The sequence below is a fragment of the Dinoponera quadriceps genome, unplaced genomic scaffold (assembly GCF_001313825.1).
Source record: "Dinoponera quadriceps isolate SergipeBrazil2010 unplaced genomic scaffold, ASM131382v1 scaffold1352, whole genome shotgun sequence".
NCBI lineage: Eukaryota > Metazoa > Arthropoda > Insecta > Hymenoptera > Formicidae > Dinoponera > Dinoponera quadriceps.
This window is the reverse complement of record NW_014555567.1, coordinates 1435667-1448772: the sequence shown is the minus strand read 5'-3', so window position 1 is coordinate 1448772 and position 13106 is coordinate 1435667. Positions and strand designations below refer to the sequence as shown.

The 13106-nt window shown below is 42.0% G+C and overlaps 1 protein-coding gene across 2 annotated transcripts; it reads left to right on the top strand.

Moving 5' to 3' along the window:
- The first annotated feature begins 3174 nt into the window (after window positions 1-3174).
- Window positions 3175-5477, top strand: LOC106744728 (omega-conotoxin-like protein 1). 2 transcript variants are annotated; one of them, XM_014619719.1, is made up of 3 exons: window positions 3175-3282; window positions 4358-4466; window positions 5084-5218. In XM_014619719.1, the coding sequence occupies exons 2-3, from the start codon at window positions 4377-4379 to the stop codon at window positions 5216-5218; spliced, it is 225 nt and encodes a 74-aa protein (XP_014475205.1). In that variant the 5' UTR covers window positions 3175-3282; window positions 4358-4376. The 2 variants fall into 2 exon arrangements, with proteins under 2 accessions (XP_014475205.1, XP_014475206.1); XM_014619720.1 differs by lacking the exon at window positions 3175-3282 and having other exon boundaries at window positions 4377-4466; window positions 5084-5477.
- The last annotated feature ends 7629 nt before the right edge of the window (window positions 5478-13106 follow it).

The following is a 13106-nucleotide window of genomic DNA, read 5'->3' as shown; positions in this document are numbered from 1 at the left end:
ATCTGAATAAATATTGAATGATTCGAAATATTTAATTCTTAAACGTTTTATGTATTTTAGTGCATGACAACTGATCAGTGCTGTCGTGATCTTCGTCTGGTATGTGCGTTTTATGCACACAAATGCGTGTCAGGGGGAGGTCTCCTTCCTGTTTCATGAAAAGACAAGAAACTTCTCGGACTTGGCTCATATCCACCGAATGTGCTACTCAGTTGATCAATTGATACGACGACTCATTATCTTACGACACTCTTTTGCACCCAATTACGACATTATTTTATTTCTCTCTCTCTCTCTCTCTCTCTTTCTCTCTCTCTCTCTCTCTCTCTTTCTCAAGAGATAAGATTTTACATCATGTTCAATACTTTAAATAAAAGATATTAAAAAGCCATCAATGTTCTTCGTCTTATTTATTAGTAATTAATTATTGTAATTATTATAATTATAAAATTATAAAAAGTCAGAGATACAATGGGAGGGAACGCGAAATGCGTTCGTGTAATTACTCTATACGCACAGTAAAGCTGTACTTACACATAATCATTAATTCTTCGATAATGGTTAAAACGAATTAGACGACCGCGCCCATTATTATTTGGAGGGATTATCGTAAATATATCTGCGGGAACAATCGGATGTGCTTGAAATTTAATATCTATTATTACATACTGCATATACATATACGCATATGTAGCTCCCGCTATGAACGCTATGTTTAGTTGTTAGATGAATAATTAAATATACTTCAATTAATCGATGTAATAATACGCGCGTAAAAAGATTGGCACGTCATTATTAGCGCTTTATAGATTTGTGGCTAAAATCGAGTAAATTGAGGGACAAATAAAAAGCTTATCTCGTCTTTTCGCAGAATGTTCTTACGGGAATTCGTTAATCAAATCGTGGACCATCCGAGCAAAAGAAAAAAAGAAATGCAAGTCAAAATGCATATATACTAAAATTGTTCCTTTGTTCCTTCAGAATAAAAAGCTCGAATATTACAAGTGCACGTTAAGGATGTTAAAAGGCCAGAAAACAGGCAAATAATTTAATAGAGTATCGAGCTTGCTACATCGAGTTGACAATTGCGACGCGATTTCAACGATTTTTACTCCTTATTATTAATCACGTAGATATCATTACGCGGTGAATCCTAGAGTGGATCGCAAACGTCACTTAATTACAGCGAGCAAACTATTATATTCAGTCGACAAAAGTAAAATAGCCGTGTAAAATTCCGTAAATGTTATGTACAAAACATGCGTTCATGGACAATATAAATGCTACGTTATGAGCATGATATTTAATAATATAGGAATAATTGGTATTGTGTTGCACTTTGTTAAACTGAATCTGACATACGCACGCACTCTTTATACATTTATATTTTCACCAATTAAATGCAAATTCTCGGATATTTATATTGTTCCGTATTAATTTGTAACAATATATATGTATACTTAAAATGGGTAACGCATTTTGCGTTGCTGGTAAAACGCAAGCTACTTAACTATTCCCCCTAATCGTTTCGCGCTTATCATTATTCCGCCACGAGCGGCGATTATCGACATTTGTGAGCATATTGAAATTATGCGATACATTCTTTCAAATCGCATGTTTAAAATGACAAAAATTTCATTCTCATGGCCTAAGAGACGGCTGCGCGAATAAATCGTCGAGACGTCTGTAAATATTCATGAATATTCTTCCTTTTTTCCAACATCTCGTACGTAGACTGACACTGAAAAGCTCAAAACGGCGATAGCACTTGAGTCGAACGGACGGCGATAAATCCGCGGAACGCTCATGTCGCTTAAAAGCGTCAAGCGTGTCTGCCACCGCTGCGGATATACTAAAAAGGTTAATTCGGCTCATGATGTGTCGAAGCTTCCCCGATGACAGGAAAAAAAACCCCGACTATTCCTATTCAGCCACTATGGGCGAACAAAAGGACAATGCTACCGGATGATTCAGTTTCCTTTCCTGTTGTTTCCTGTCAACCGAATTAAAGAACAAGAGCGCTTTGTCGGAGAATCAATGGAATGCACGAGGCGCGCAATATGCACTCGATAGAATGCCGGCGCAAAGGGCAAAAAGCACTTGTGCATTCGATACTGGTGAAATGGAAAGAGAATATCAGCGGAAGGCGCCTTTTTGCAATTCCCGTATTTCTGTATGGGGGTAATATTTAATAATCGAAATACCTGCAATAACTCTCCAAAACAACCCGTCCGACAAAGGCGCGCCCGAGATTGACGCAACGGATGTGTCCACGGTGTAATGCACTTCCGTAGTCTAGCGTTTAGCAACTATTTGCATTCAAGTCACGTAGAAATTACTTGCGTTAATCTATTCATAATATAAATGACTAACTTGTAGATACTTGGATGACAGACATAAGTAGAATAGATCACGGGTTCGACACTATATTTTTCCTCGGTATAATTACAGTTGTTCGAAAACACGAGATTAAGTAGCTCCAAATGCGACAAAGAAATTGACTGTTTTCTTCGAAATTACCGTTTTCCTCATTGCTCGGATGTACTCGGATGTCGTAAATCGGAACTAGATTGCAATAGCGAAGATAACGGTGAAGAAAAGACTTTTCTGTTCTGTAATGTCGACGAAATAATCGACAAACAACGGGAATTCTCAGCGTTAAAGTTATAAGTATTGAACTTACGGATTACTTTCATGTAAAGCATTTTGATAGATTGCAAAATCTTTATCATGATGATGCAATCTAACTTGATCTTACGGTAATTACCCAGAAACAAATACCGAGAGCTACGTAAAACGAAATATCGCGATTAATGCGTGACATCAATAGTTTCGAAGAATTTGTTGCTAAACGATTTTTTTATAGATCTGGGACACCTTGTACATGTACACACAGTCACAGCCCGTCAAAGCGATAATATAATACGAATGTATGAGTAGTACACAGAGTTCAGATAAGACGCCAATAAGTAAAAAGAAAAAGACAAAGAGTAATCATCATGTATGACACACTGATGTATACGTTCTACATACATATGCACAGTCATGCATATAGCTCTCTAATGTGTTACATGAATGCGTCACGCTTGTGAGGGAATGTAACGAACACTCACTATATCGCTCGTACGTTGCACGTATCAAGATACGTACAAAACATGTGAATTCGTCTGTGTGGAACGTTCCAGTCATATAAATGCCTTGACCGTAGTAAACCAAGACATCAGTCGAGGTCGAGTTCTCGAGAGAGTCGGGCTCAAGAAGGAACGTTCGTTGAAGTATTCGGTGAGTGTCTACCTACGCGATTTATAATTCTCGAGAAAATTGCTATAATATCGAATTCATTCCAAGACAAAAAGAAATTATCAAATAGGTTAAATGAAAACATTGAATAAATAAGATTGTGTAATGTATCTTTCACACAATAAAATTAATAATCATAGAGGTATTTTAAAACACGAACTGCGCATTTTATCGAATAATCGTTAAACTGATAACGATAAGTCTTATCTTTAAAAAATTATAGTATATTGTTTGATTTTCTTGAAGGTCACAATGAACTTATTTCAACTCGTTCATATGAAGTAAACCTGAAAAGTTTTCATTATAATTCATTTTTAATACTCGTGTATATGTATATTTCTTTCTTTTCCTTTCCCTTTCTTTTGAGACGTTAAATATCTGCTAATGTCACAAAAACTTTATTATGCGTGTATCTGTGTGTATAATATGCGATCTTCTCAATTATTTCTAATTATCTCTATATTAGATAGAATCGTAGCGTAATATCTACGTACACTATATTCGTCGTCGACAGTTAAAATAATAGTGGGTTTCAACGGTGCATTAGAAGCATTTTCGTAATCGAATTTCGACGTAAATTGCAAGACTTCAATGCGTAAATTTTAGACTTCAGTGCACGCCTTGTCTGTTGAAGAATTAGTTGAGTCAGACCTTCATGATTCACTCGTGTATATACCTGTTGTCAGTTGCGCTAATATAAAACTCACGGTCAACTTATCGCATTACGTAAGCCGAATTTCATGAATCTCCGTCTAGAAGAACATATGTAAATTGAGAGTGAAAACAGAGATAAGAATATCAATCAAGCTAAAGTAACGAATGGAATTTTACACTATACACGATATCGAATTGTGAATATTTTCAACGAGCGATTAAAATCGCATGTTAATTATACATATATGAATATTTCATAATTAGTACGAAAGTTAATACAATAAAATATAAGCATAAATATAAATATAATAGAATTAAAACGAAAATTAGTACGATAGTACGATTGAAGGTTTATTTTGTGATTCATACACTCGATTCTTTAATTTTCCATAATTACTTCCAGATTGCAACACTGTGAAAAGATGGCGAAATTAATGCTGTTCGTCTTCGTAACGTTGTTAGCTGTTTCTTGTATCATGGCAACTGAAAGGTGCGGTCGACATGGTGACCCTGTAAGTATACTTATTGTCGCGTATTTAATTTTTTCTCTCTCAACATTGCTTTTCCTTTCACTGTCACTATTTAGCTTCGCGCGTTGTAAAAATATTGCAATATTGCTTGCGATCAATAAGAAAAACGGAGAAAGTGCTTCCGGTTTATATTTAACGTAATAGAATATTAAAAGATTTGCACAAATATTTGTACGCATAACATTGCGGCCACAAGTGTACAGTCGGCTCATCGTGAAAACAAGAACTCACGGCTGAATATAGAACAAACATACGTCCGATTTTAGCAATAATGCCGTTGAGATTTAATCCTCTCAGCAAAAAGCACATTCTATCGTTACATGTTTATTCGTTATTTGATTATTCCGTTCTTGCATTCTCTTAATTCGACGTATTTTTAATTTGTGCGTAAGCATTCTTTTGTATGTGTGTCTTTTTCTGTTCGTTAAAATATCTTCTTTGGAATGATTTAATGCACATTTAATGTGTCATTTACGCTAACAGATTGATAGAAATGTCATTAGAGACGTCCAAATTTACGGAGCTGTCGTTAATATTTCTCGACACGTTTCATGGAATTATATCGATGCGACATATAGTATCGTTTCGTTTGTTTTCAGTGCGTCTCCGACTCGAACTGTTGCGCCAATATAAAGTGTCACCGTTACGCGAATAGATGTCAAGTCCAAATTACCGAAGAGGAACTGATGGCGCAGCGAGAAAAGATATTGGGTCGGAGGGGTAAAGATTATTAGAACGGAGTAACTTCCGGATCCCGCTGCATTACAATGAGCTGAATATGCAACAACCTTTTTTAATTCAGCATGACGGGAACTTAGGTCTCTCTAGCCTAAAGACTGCGTTTTAAGAAATTAGGCGTCACACATGTACAATGTTTTGCGCAATGATCTGAAAACTGATATAACGTGTATGTATTGAGTGTAAGAATAAGTGGTGTGATATCTGTCGACAGAAAGGAAGAATAAATAGAATCCGGACTACTTCTTATCTAAATCAGGTTTTTTTTCTACGCAAACGCGATACCTCGCAAGAGAGCGAAGATGAACGAGAAACATGTTGACTTCGGAAAATGTAAACGAAGCATATATTCGATTAATTACTGCGCACTTAGACTCTTGTTGATACGTGTCAGTCGGTAACCCCAAGGATTTGCTCTTTCCTCTCTTTTCTCCCGCTTCTCTTCAAACGCCGTATATTAATCGCTCTTACGATATCGGGTTCCTTAGTAATAAACTATAATGCGCACTTCAAAAGAGTCCGCCGACGCGGGCTGATGAAAAAGGATATTTCAGGATTGCCGAGTGACGAAAATTTCGAGCGGACAGATCCGTCGCGACGATCCCCCGGTTTTGTCTGCCCTGCGCGCCTCTCTACGCTCCGTCTGTTATATTCGAGGACATTTAAATTCACTATCTACTATCTCGGTTTACCGTACACTCGTTAAAAGGCGAGCCTTTGTTCGATAAAAAGACTCCGCCGGTATATCCGCAGAACGGAGTAAAAATCCCACCGGACTCGACATGTTACGTGGCGTGCGAAGGACAGGTGCGCGGGGGTCCATTGGGGTGGTTTAATAGCATCGACTTATCTTTCGATAAACCCGTACCGGAACCCGCCATATGGCCGATTCGAAATCTCTCGTGAACGATTTCTTTCCGCGTCTCCAGATTACGATGGATAAGTTAGTGACGCATAAAAGTATCGTCATGGTTGCCGTATCGCGCGCAAAATCCGCACACACACGCAACACATATGGTCATTCCGACGATGGCTTGTACGTATATATATTTTGTACGAGGCTAATCAAAATAATACGCGTCGAAATATAACGGAGCGCGATCGTATTCTCTTGAAAAAAATGGTTGATTATTACACGAGAGGAACAATTTGCCGAGCATTCAGCGCGCGCGATCGGAGCTAACGAGGCCAAAAGTTTCCGCGCAATTTCGCGAAGTTTCTCTATAATATCCCGCCGTGAATTTATCTCATCGACAGGCCGCGGGGCCTTTGTAAATTTGAAAAGTAGGTGGACTTTGATTCAAAGACCAAAAGCTTCTTCGGTTCGTTATACAAAATTTCCGCCGTGTTCCAATCTCATTAGCGCCGGCTTAAAGTTAAGCGCCCCAACTCTTTTGCGCCGGACCGCACGTGCTCTTTGACCGTCGCGCTGTTTCAACAGAAATCTAACCTTCTTGACAAATTAAAGACAGGCGCGCGTACTTGTTCAATCACCGACAAAAAGATGTATCGACGAATTATTTCGTTAAAAGCGTACACTTCGGCAGTTTCCACGTAGAAAATTGCGACTCCGTTGGAGGTTCGACGAATCGTTAGTTTTAATCGACTTAATTACTTTCGATTTTAGTGTTATCGTCTCTCTGTAATTTTTTCCGGGCTAAGATTTATTCTTGATTTTTTTCTATCTCCTCCCACGGCCGTTAATACGAAGGATGCAATTAAGATCGCGTCAAATTTATCGAGGTTTATGACTGGTACACAATTCTTCCCCGCACTCCACATTTTAATTTCCATAAATCTGCGCCTGTCGTGACATCGATAAGGCAGAAGAGTCCTATACACATACAGTCCGTTACTAGTAAAGACGTCACCTTGCAAATATTTGCTCGCTGTCCCTTATCGTGCTCCAGCTTAATTGCCATATGGCGTACGCTCATATTTCACGCACATGTTCCCTGTCTTAGATACGCCCGTGTCTTACACGAATACGGTACTGCGTATATGATTTTATATTGTGTGACAGTGTAATCAGTATATTCTTATCAATTGAAAAAATATTCCAAAACCAATTCGTAATTGACTAATCGATATCACGTCGTGACGCGTGGTATCGCTTACCATACCTGCTCCGCGAGACTGAAACGTGTCACAATCCGACAGAGATCGGCAGAATTCTTTTGAGCGTGGAAACCGGTTGCCTTGCATCTACTTAGCTCGCCAAAAGAGAAAGCGCGCACGCGAGATGAGCATCGCTCAGAGTGGTGTCAAGGTCGAGCCACAAGAGAGCGGACCAGCGGGAGCCGCGGGAAATTCCGGCGTCGGAAGCCGCGGTGCTCGAGAAAGAAAGAAAAAAAAGAGAGAGCCAAGAAGGATACACGAAGAGGAAGAGAGAGAGAGAGAGCGCGCGCACCTGAGCAAACGATGATGAGTCCTCGACTCGAGTCGAGTGTCTCTCTTGGTGGTTCCTTTTGAATCCTCATCCGCGAGGTATGCCGCGTCGGTCCTCCAGCCGGCTTTTAAGCTCGTTCCCGCGGCGGGTCGCGCCGGATGCCAAGAGTTCACGGAGCGAGGGTACAGTAGCGGCGCGTGAGGGCGCGTAGCTCGAAGACACGGGACGCGCGGAGAAAGGGCGAGAGGGGCCTTTTCCATTCTCGGGCGAAGATCTGTTCGCGAGCCGCAAGAAGAGCGCCGGTAATGCCGGCAGCACGCCACGAACATGTGCGCGGACGCCACAATATGAAAACATTATCGGCCGTAAGCCGGAAGGCACATAGCAATGTGCTGAGCTTAGTCCGCAGCCCCGGCTCTCTGCAACGCGATCTCTCACTCCCGGTGCAGTGCCACGTCAGGACGTCAGGATTTCAGGTGGGTACTTGTCCGCCGGATTCGCATGGCCCAAAAGCTCGCTCGCTCTCTCTCTCTCGGGCCGAGCACGGAGAAAGGGCGCACCGGAGCCGATTTGCGAAAGGAACGGGGGGATAGGCGACGCAGCGAGAGCGAGTTTCGGAGCCGCTCCGTCGTCCCAAATCCACGGCGGATCCGCCGGAAGAGAGCGTTAATGAAACTGTCGCCAGATTATTCGCCGGCATTACTCCGATGGCGATGGCGCTTCGGGAGAACGCTCGAGGACTCCTCGTCTTACGAAGCGCGTTCCGGAGGGATTTTAGCCGCGACGATGATTCCGCGACTTCGCTCGCGAAGTCGCGTCGTAGTCGATCTTGACATTTCCGACGCGCTCGCGCTGAGGCGAGCGGGCAGAAAGAGCGTTTAAACGGACACTTTGTCAGCGGCCGGTGGCATCGGGGTCGCGTTAGTGATTTTCCGTTATCGGACTGATCCGACGACGAGTAGGAGTAAAGTGTGACGAGGCGACGAGGACTGGCGTTGTGAAGAGAACGCGAACACAGCGGCGTACCGACACGTACGACGATACAAATACCCGGCTACTTAGAGACGCGAGGGAAATGGGACTAGCCATTTGGGGCAAACTACCCCTAGGCTGGCTCTCACGCGACCGATCTTATCGCCGGCTCAGCCTGGGTCTCGCCTCGATCGTACACACGCTTGCACACGCAGCTACACAGACCGCATGCAGGACGAAGCCCGCCTCGGCTATCTTGCCGTGTACGGAATTGATTTCTTGCATTCGTTATTTCCTTGGAACTACGACCGGCTTGGTGTGTGTCATTTTTTTTTCCATCCAGTCGACGAATCGCGACGATTAAGCGCGCGTTGAAATATTCACGACGATGTTATCGGTATTACGCGTGTCCGGCAGAAATGGTTTTGAAATCAAGACGAGTGTTATCTCACGGGCGGAATCCGTCCGGCAACGCGAATATCCCTTTGCAATCACTTTCTTAAATCGATATGAAATTTCAAACGGAGCTTGATGTCACATATATAAGGATGGTGCGATCGGTTCTGTGTCAGGTTATTATTAAATGTTAGATTTTCGATATCGACCCAATACTATCAACTACTGACCCAGCTTTCGATAGATATGAAATGCTAACCTTAATTCAATACTAATTCTCAGCCTGAGTGTTCGACGTTGACTATATGATATTGATTTAAGGTTCAAAATTATTTCAGTGTCTTTTGAATTTTTGGTCAAACATTCGCAACCATTCATCGGTGAAAAGTGAATTTCTCGTAAACATGTCAGGATTATTCGGGAAAAATGTCAGAAATTACAAGAAATTATAAAATAAAAAATATTTTTTAATTATGTTAAATTCGGTTCTTGTTAAAGGTTTTGTGTGAAAATTTTAACATACCTGTGTGTTAATTTAACATATTGTGTTCATGTTATCTCAATACATACATATTTTTGTGTCAAATCGACACTCAACATGTGTAAGTATGGTAAAGTAACATATTTTATACTTCAGTGTCGATTAATATATCACAGATATAATTTTGTATTAATTTTTTATATAATGTTTATGTTACTTTTCAACATACTCACCTCATGTTAAATTGGCCCATATATGAGGACCGTTTGGGACATGTGAAATGTGTGAAATTTAACACAAAATTTTTTAACGTGTACTGAGCGAACTTTTTCGAAAGTAGTGCGCATGAAATTGGATATCTTACGTAACAAAAACGTCTCATCCCGTCTATTTTCTTGTCTAAATATATTCTGGCATATTTGTACAGCATATATCACATATACCGCGTGTCCAAATCGCACATATGAACACGTGTCATGATAAGGGCACACGTGACCAACGCGTGCCGCGTGAGATACTGAGAAGAATGTCGTTTGATTCACGTTCATACATGGATTTTTCGCCGAGATTCGGACGTTCGAAGCGAAAGACGAGTTCAAAGGCGAATTCAAAGGCGACATCCTTTTACCATCAAGTGGCAACGCACTCATAGTGCGTTCACACTTCGGACTTCACACCTTTTTCTTTGGCGGTGAGCTCTGTTATAGCGGAGGCGAGTGACATGCCTTGAGGCTCGGCGGCCTTAGTCCCCATCTTCGTTTCGGTTTCGTCGTTCGTCGATATCTTCGCGTAGGAAAGTCATAGCGACGTGCGATAAATCGTATTCGAAAATTAAGACCGTCCTTCTTCCGATGAGTGCCAGTGATCGTTTCTCTATGTTACTAATTAATTTCGAGATATACTGAAAAACTGACCGCTTCCATCTTTGAGCTAAAGATAAGAACTACAATCGAAGGCACGGATTTCGATGATAATTTGAAAGAATTGAAAAAATAAAATCCGAATCGCATTGTAGAGAATATAATCTTTTTATTACACGGTGTATAAAAATAAATATTTAACCCTCCATTGGGTGCGTGGAGTATATTTTACACCTCAGGTTTATTTTTCCTAGGTTTCATATAGAAACAAATTTTTATCAATGCCATCCTCTTCAACATCTTTTCTCAATTCTCTTCATAACCTATTAAGTAGCGTTTGCGAATTTTATTCGGCATTGTAGAAAATGCGTTCTGGACTCATTTCAATACAGGACCGTTATTATCGGGAAAACATTAAAATTAAAGTTTCAACCTATTAATATAATTTAAGATATGTGCAACAATGAATAATATTAAATAGAAAACAAAAAATATTAATTGGTTTAATATTTATTGTATAAATAATGTGGGATAATTTACATACGCGCTCCCGTTTATGTTTAATATTTTCACGCGCCCCTGGAGGGTTAATATTTATAAACTGTTCCGGTTTATGTTTTTGATACATATTTTAACTCTATAGAAGTACATAAAAACTCACTGCAATATCGTTTCAGACGTATATTCCGGAGCGAGTAAGACCCGGGGCTTAGGATTGCGAGATTGTCATAAATTGCCAAACAGAAAAATTGATGAACAATATCTTTATATGCATGTGTATTTCGACTGTTTCTCTTTCTTCGTTTACGGAGGAACACTTATCCGCTTATCCGCGATTATCACAGAATCGATTAATCTCTGTACGGGATATTAATCGATTTGATAGGAGAAAAATAACGAACTTGTACAATGTAAATTTATATTTTGAAATTGACTAGATGTTATTGACGTGAAAAAAGGAGAAAAATATATCGCCTCGCGTTGGCCCAGTTCATCGGAATATTGATACACGTCCGTCTGAATGTATCCGTTCGGTCGCCGAAACTGCCCTCGGATCGTCGCGATTGTCGCGTTTAACTTCCAGTATCCAGTGCATCACCACAGTACCAATTTCTCCACCGCCTCTTATTATTTGTCAGTGTATCCCGATCGCGAGCAACCACCGGCGGGGGGAGAGAGAGATTTCGAGACGCCTCTCTCTCTGCAACTTGAGCGTGACGCTCGCACAATCGGGCATTTCGCCGAGATCCTTCGGATTACCGCGGGGTCGGTCTTGCGAGTAACTCAGGTCGAACTTAACAGTCGGTTAAGTCCGCGGATAGTTCGGACCGTTTGGCTAGTCCGGTTGGTACGGAGGGCATGAAGTCCAAACTGTAAGCCACCACGTAACCCCGGGGCGGCCGAGGGGTTCGGCCGAGGTCATGGAGACGTGCCAGTCTTATCTCGATTTGCATAAATTCATAGTTTGCGGCTTAGGACCTCGGAGCTAAGGACTGATTCGTACGACTTTCCGCTTCCTTTGCGCGCGACTCCACGGTGAGCGATCCTGCGTGAAATTAATCGGCGCGTTGAAGTTACTCCGCAAAATAACGGCGACACCCCGCGCAAGAAACTTCTTTCTCGACACACATTGGCGCAACCTGGGCGCTTCTTGCCTCGCACTGCCACGTCGTGAATAATGCACGAGCTCGCCGCCAAAATTTATTAAAATATCGCGATACGTTAGTGTGTTGTTGGCCGCCATCGGCCGCTTTTAGCAACGCTTCCAGAGCTACTCTTCCGGGGTAATTATAACTCGCGGAAGCGGCGCGCCGAATAAAAGGCATTTGGCATTTTTGACGTGCGTTTGTCGGCGCGCGATGGAAGAGCCGCGCGAGTAGTAGGTCGAGGGCGCTTTATGGAATTAATAAAATATTCACTCGGCAGACAGACGGCAAAGTAAGGCATATAATAATTTTCTGACACGCCACCTTGTGTGCTGTCTCCGACGCCAGGCGACCGTACGTGACCGCTATCGCCGAATCAGATCAGAAAATGGCGCAAACTCCGATAAATAAGATAAATAATGTAATGCGCCTTCCGTACCCCTTCCCGCGAAAAACTTTCAAAGTCGCGTGCACGTCCATCAGTGCCGAGCCCTAATGCCGTGTTTCGCGCGGAATGACTACGATTGGCCTCGTTCAAGGAGATTCGCCGGGAGTGACCATTACCGCTGCTTGCGCCGCGGAGTAAAACTCGTTATTTGACTATCTCCCCGATCGCGTGTCTGTGCGCCAAGCGTTACTCTATCAATTTCTCCCGTGTCATTAACCCCATTGACGCACATACGTACGTACGTGCACTTTGCCTTACGCGAATTATCTCCAAGCCTTTCTTTTTCCCTCTCTCTCTCTCTCTCTCTCCCTCTTTCTCTCATTTTTCTCCTTTACGATGAACGACAGAATACGTTCTCGTTCTAACGAACAAGATAGTAATTCCTAGTTGTCAGCAGCGCGCATGAAGCGCGATTACAAATAATTCCGATCTTCCGAGTAGACTCTTCCGCGTAAACGTCGAGCGCCGGGCGCGAGGGAGATTCGACCAGATTTGACGAGACCTTGATATTTTTAATGAACGCGGAAGGCCGAACTCCATGGGGGGATCCCTCGGAAACACGGAACCGGAGGATACGCGATAATCATTAGACATAGATTCCGCGCTGGGGTGACTGTCCGTTCCCTCGCGCGTTTCAAGCCCCGTCTCCGTGCCTCCGCACTTATCCCACCGAAATTCAGGGTGCCCCCCCC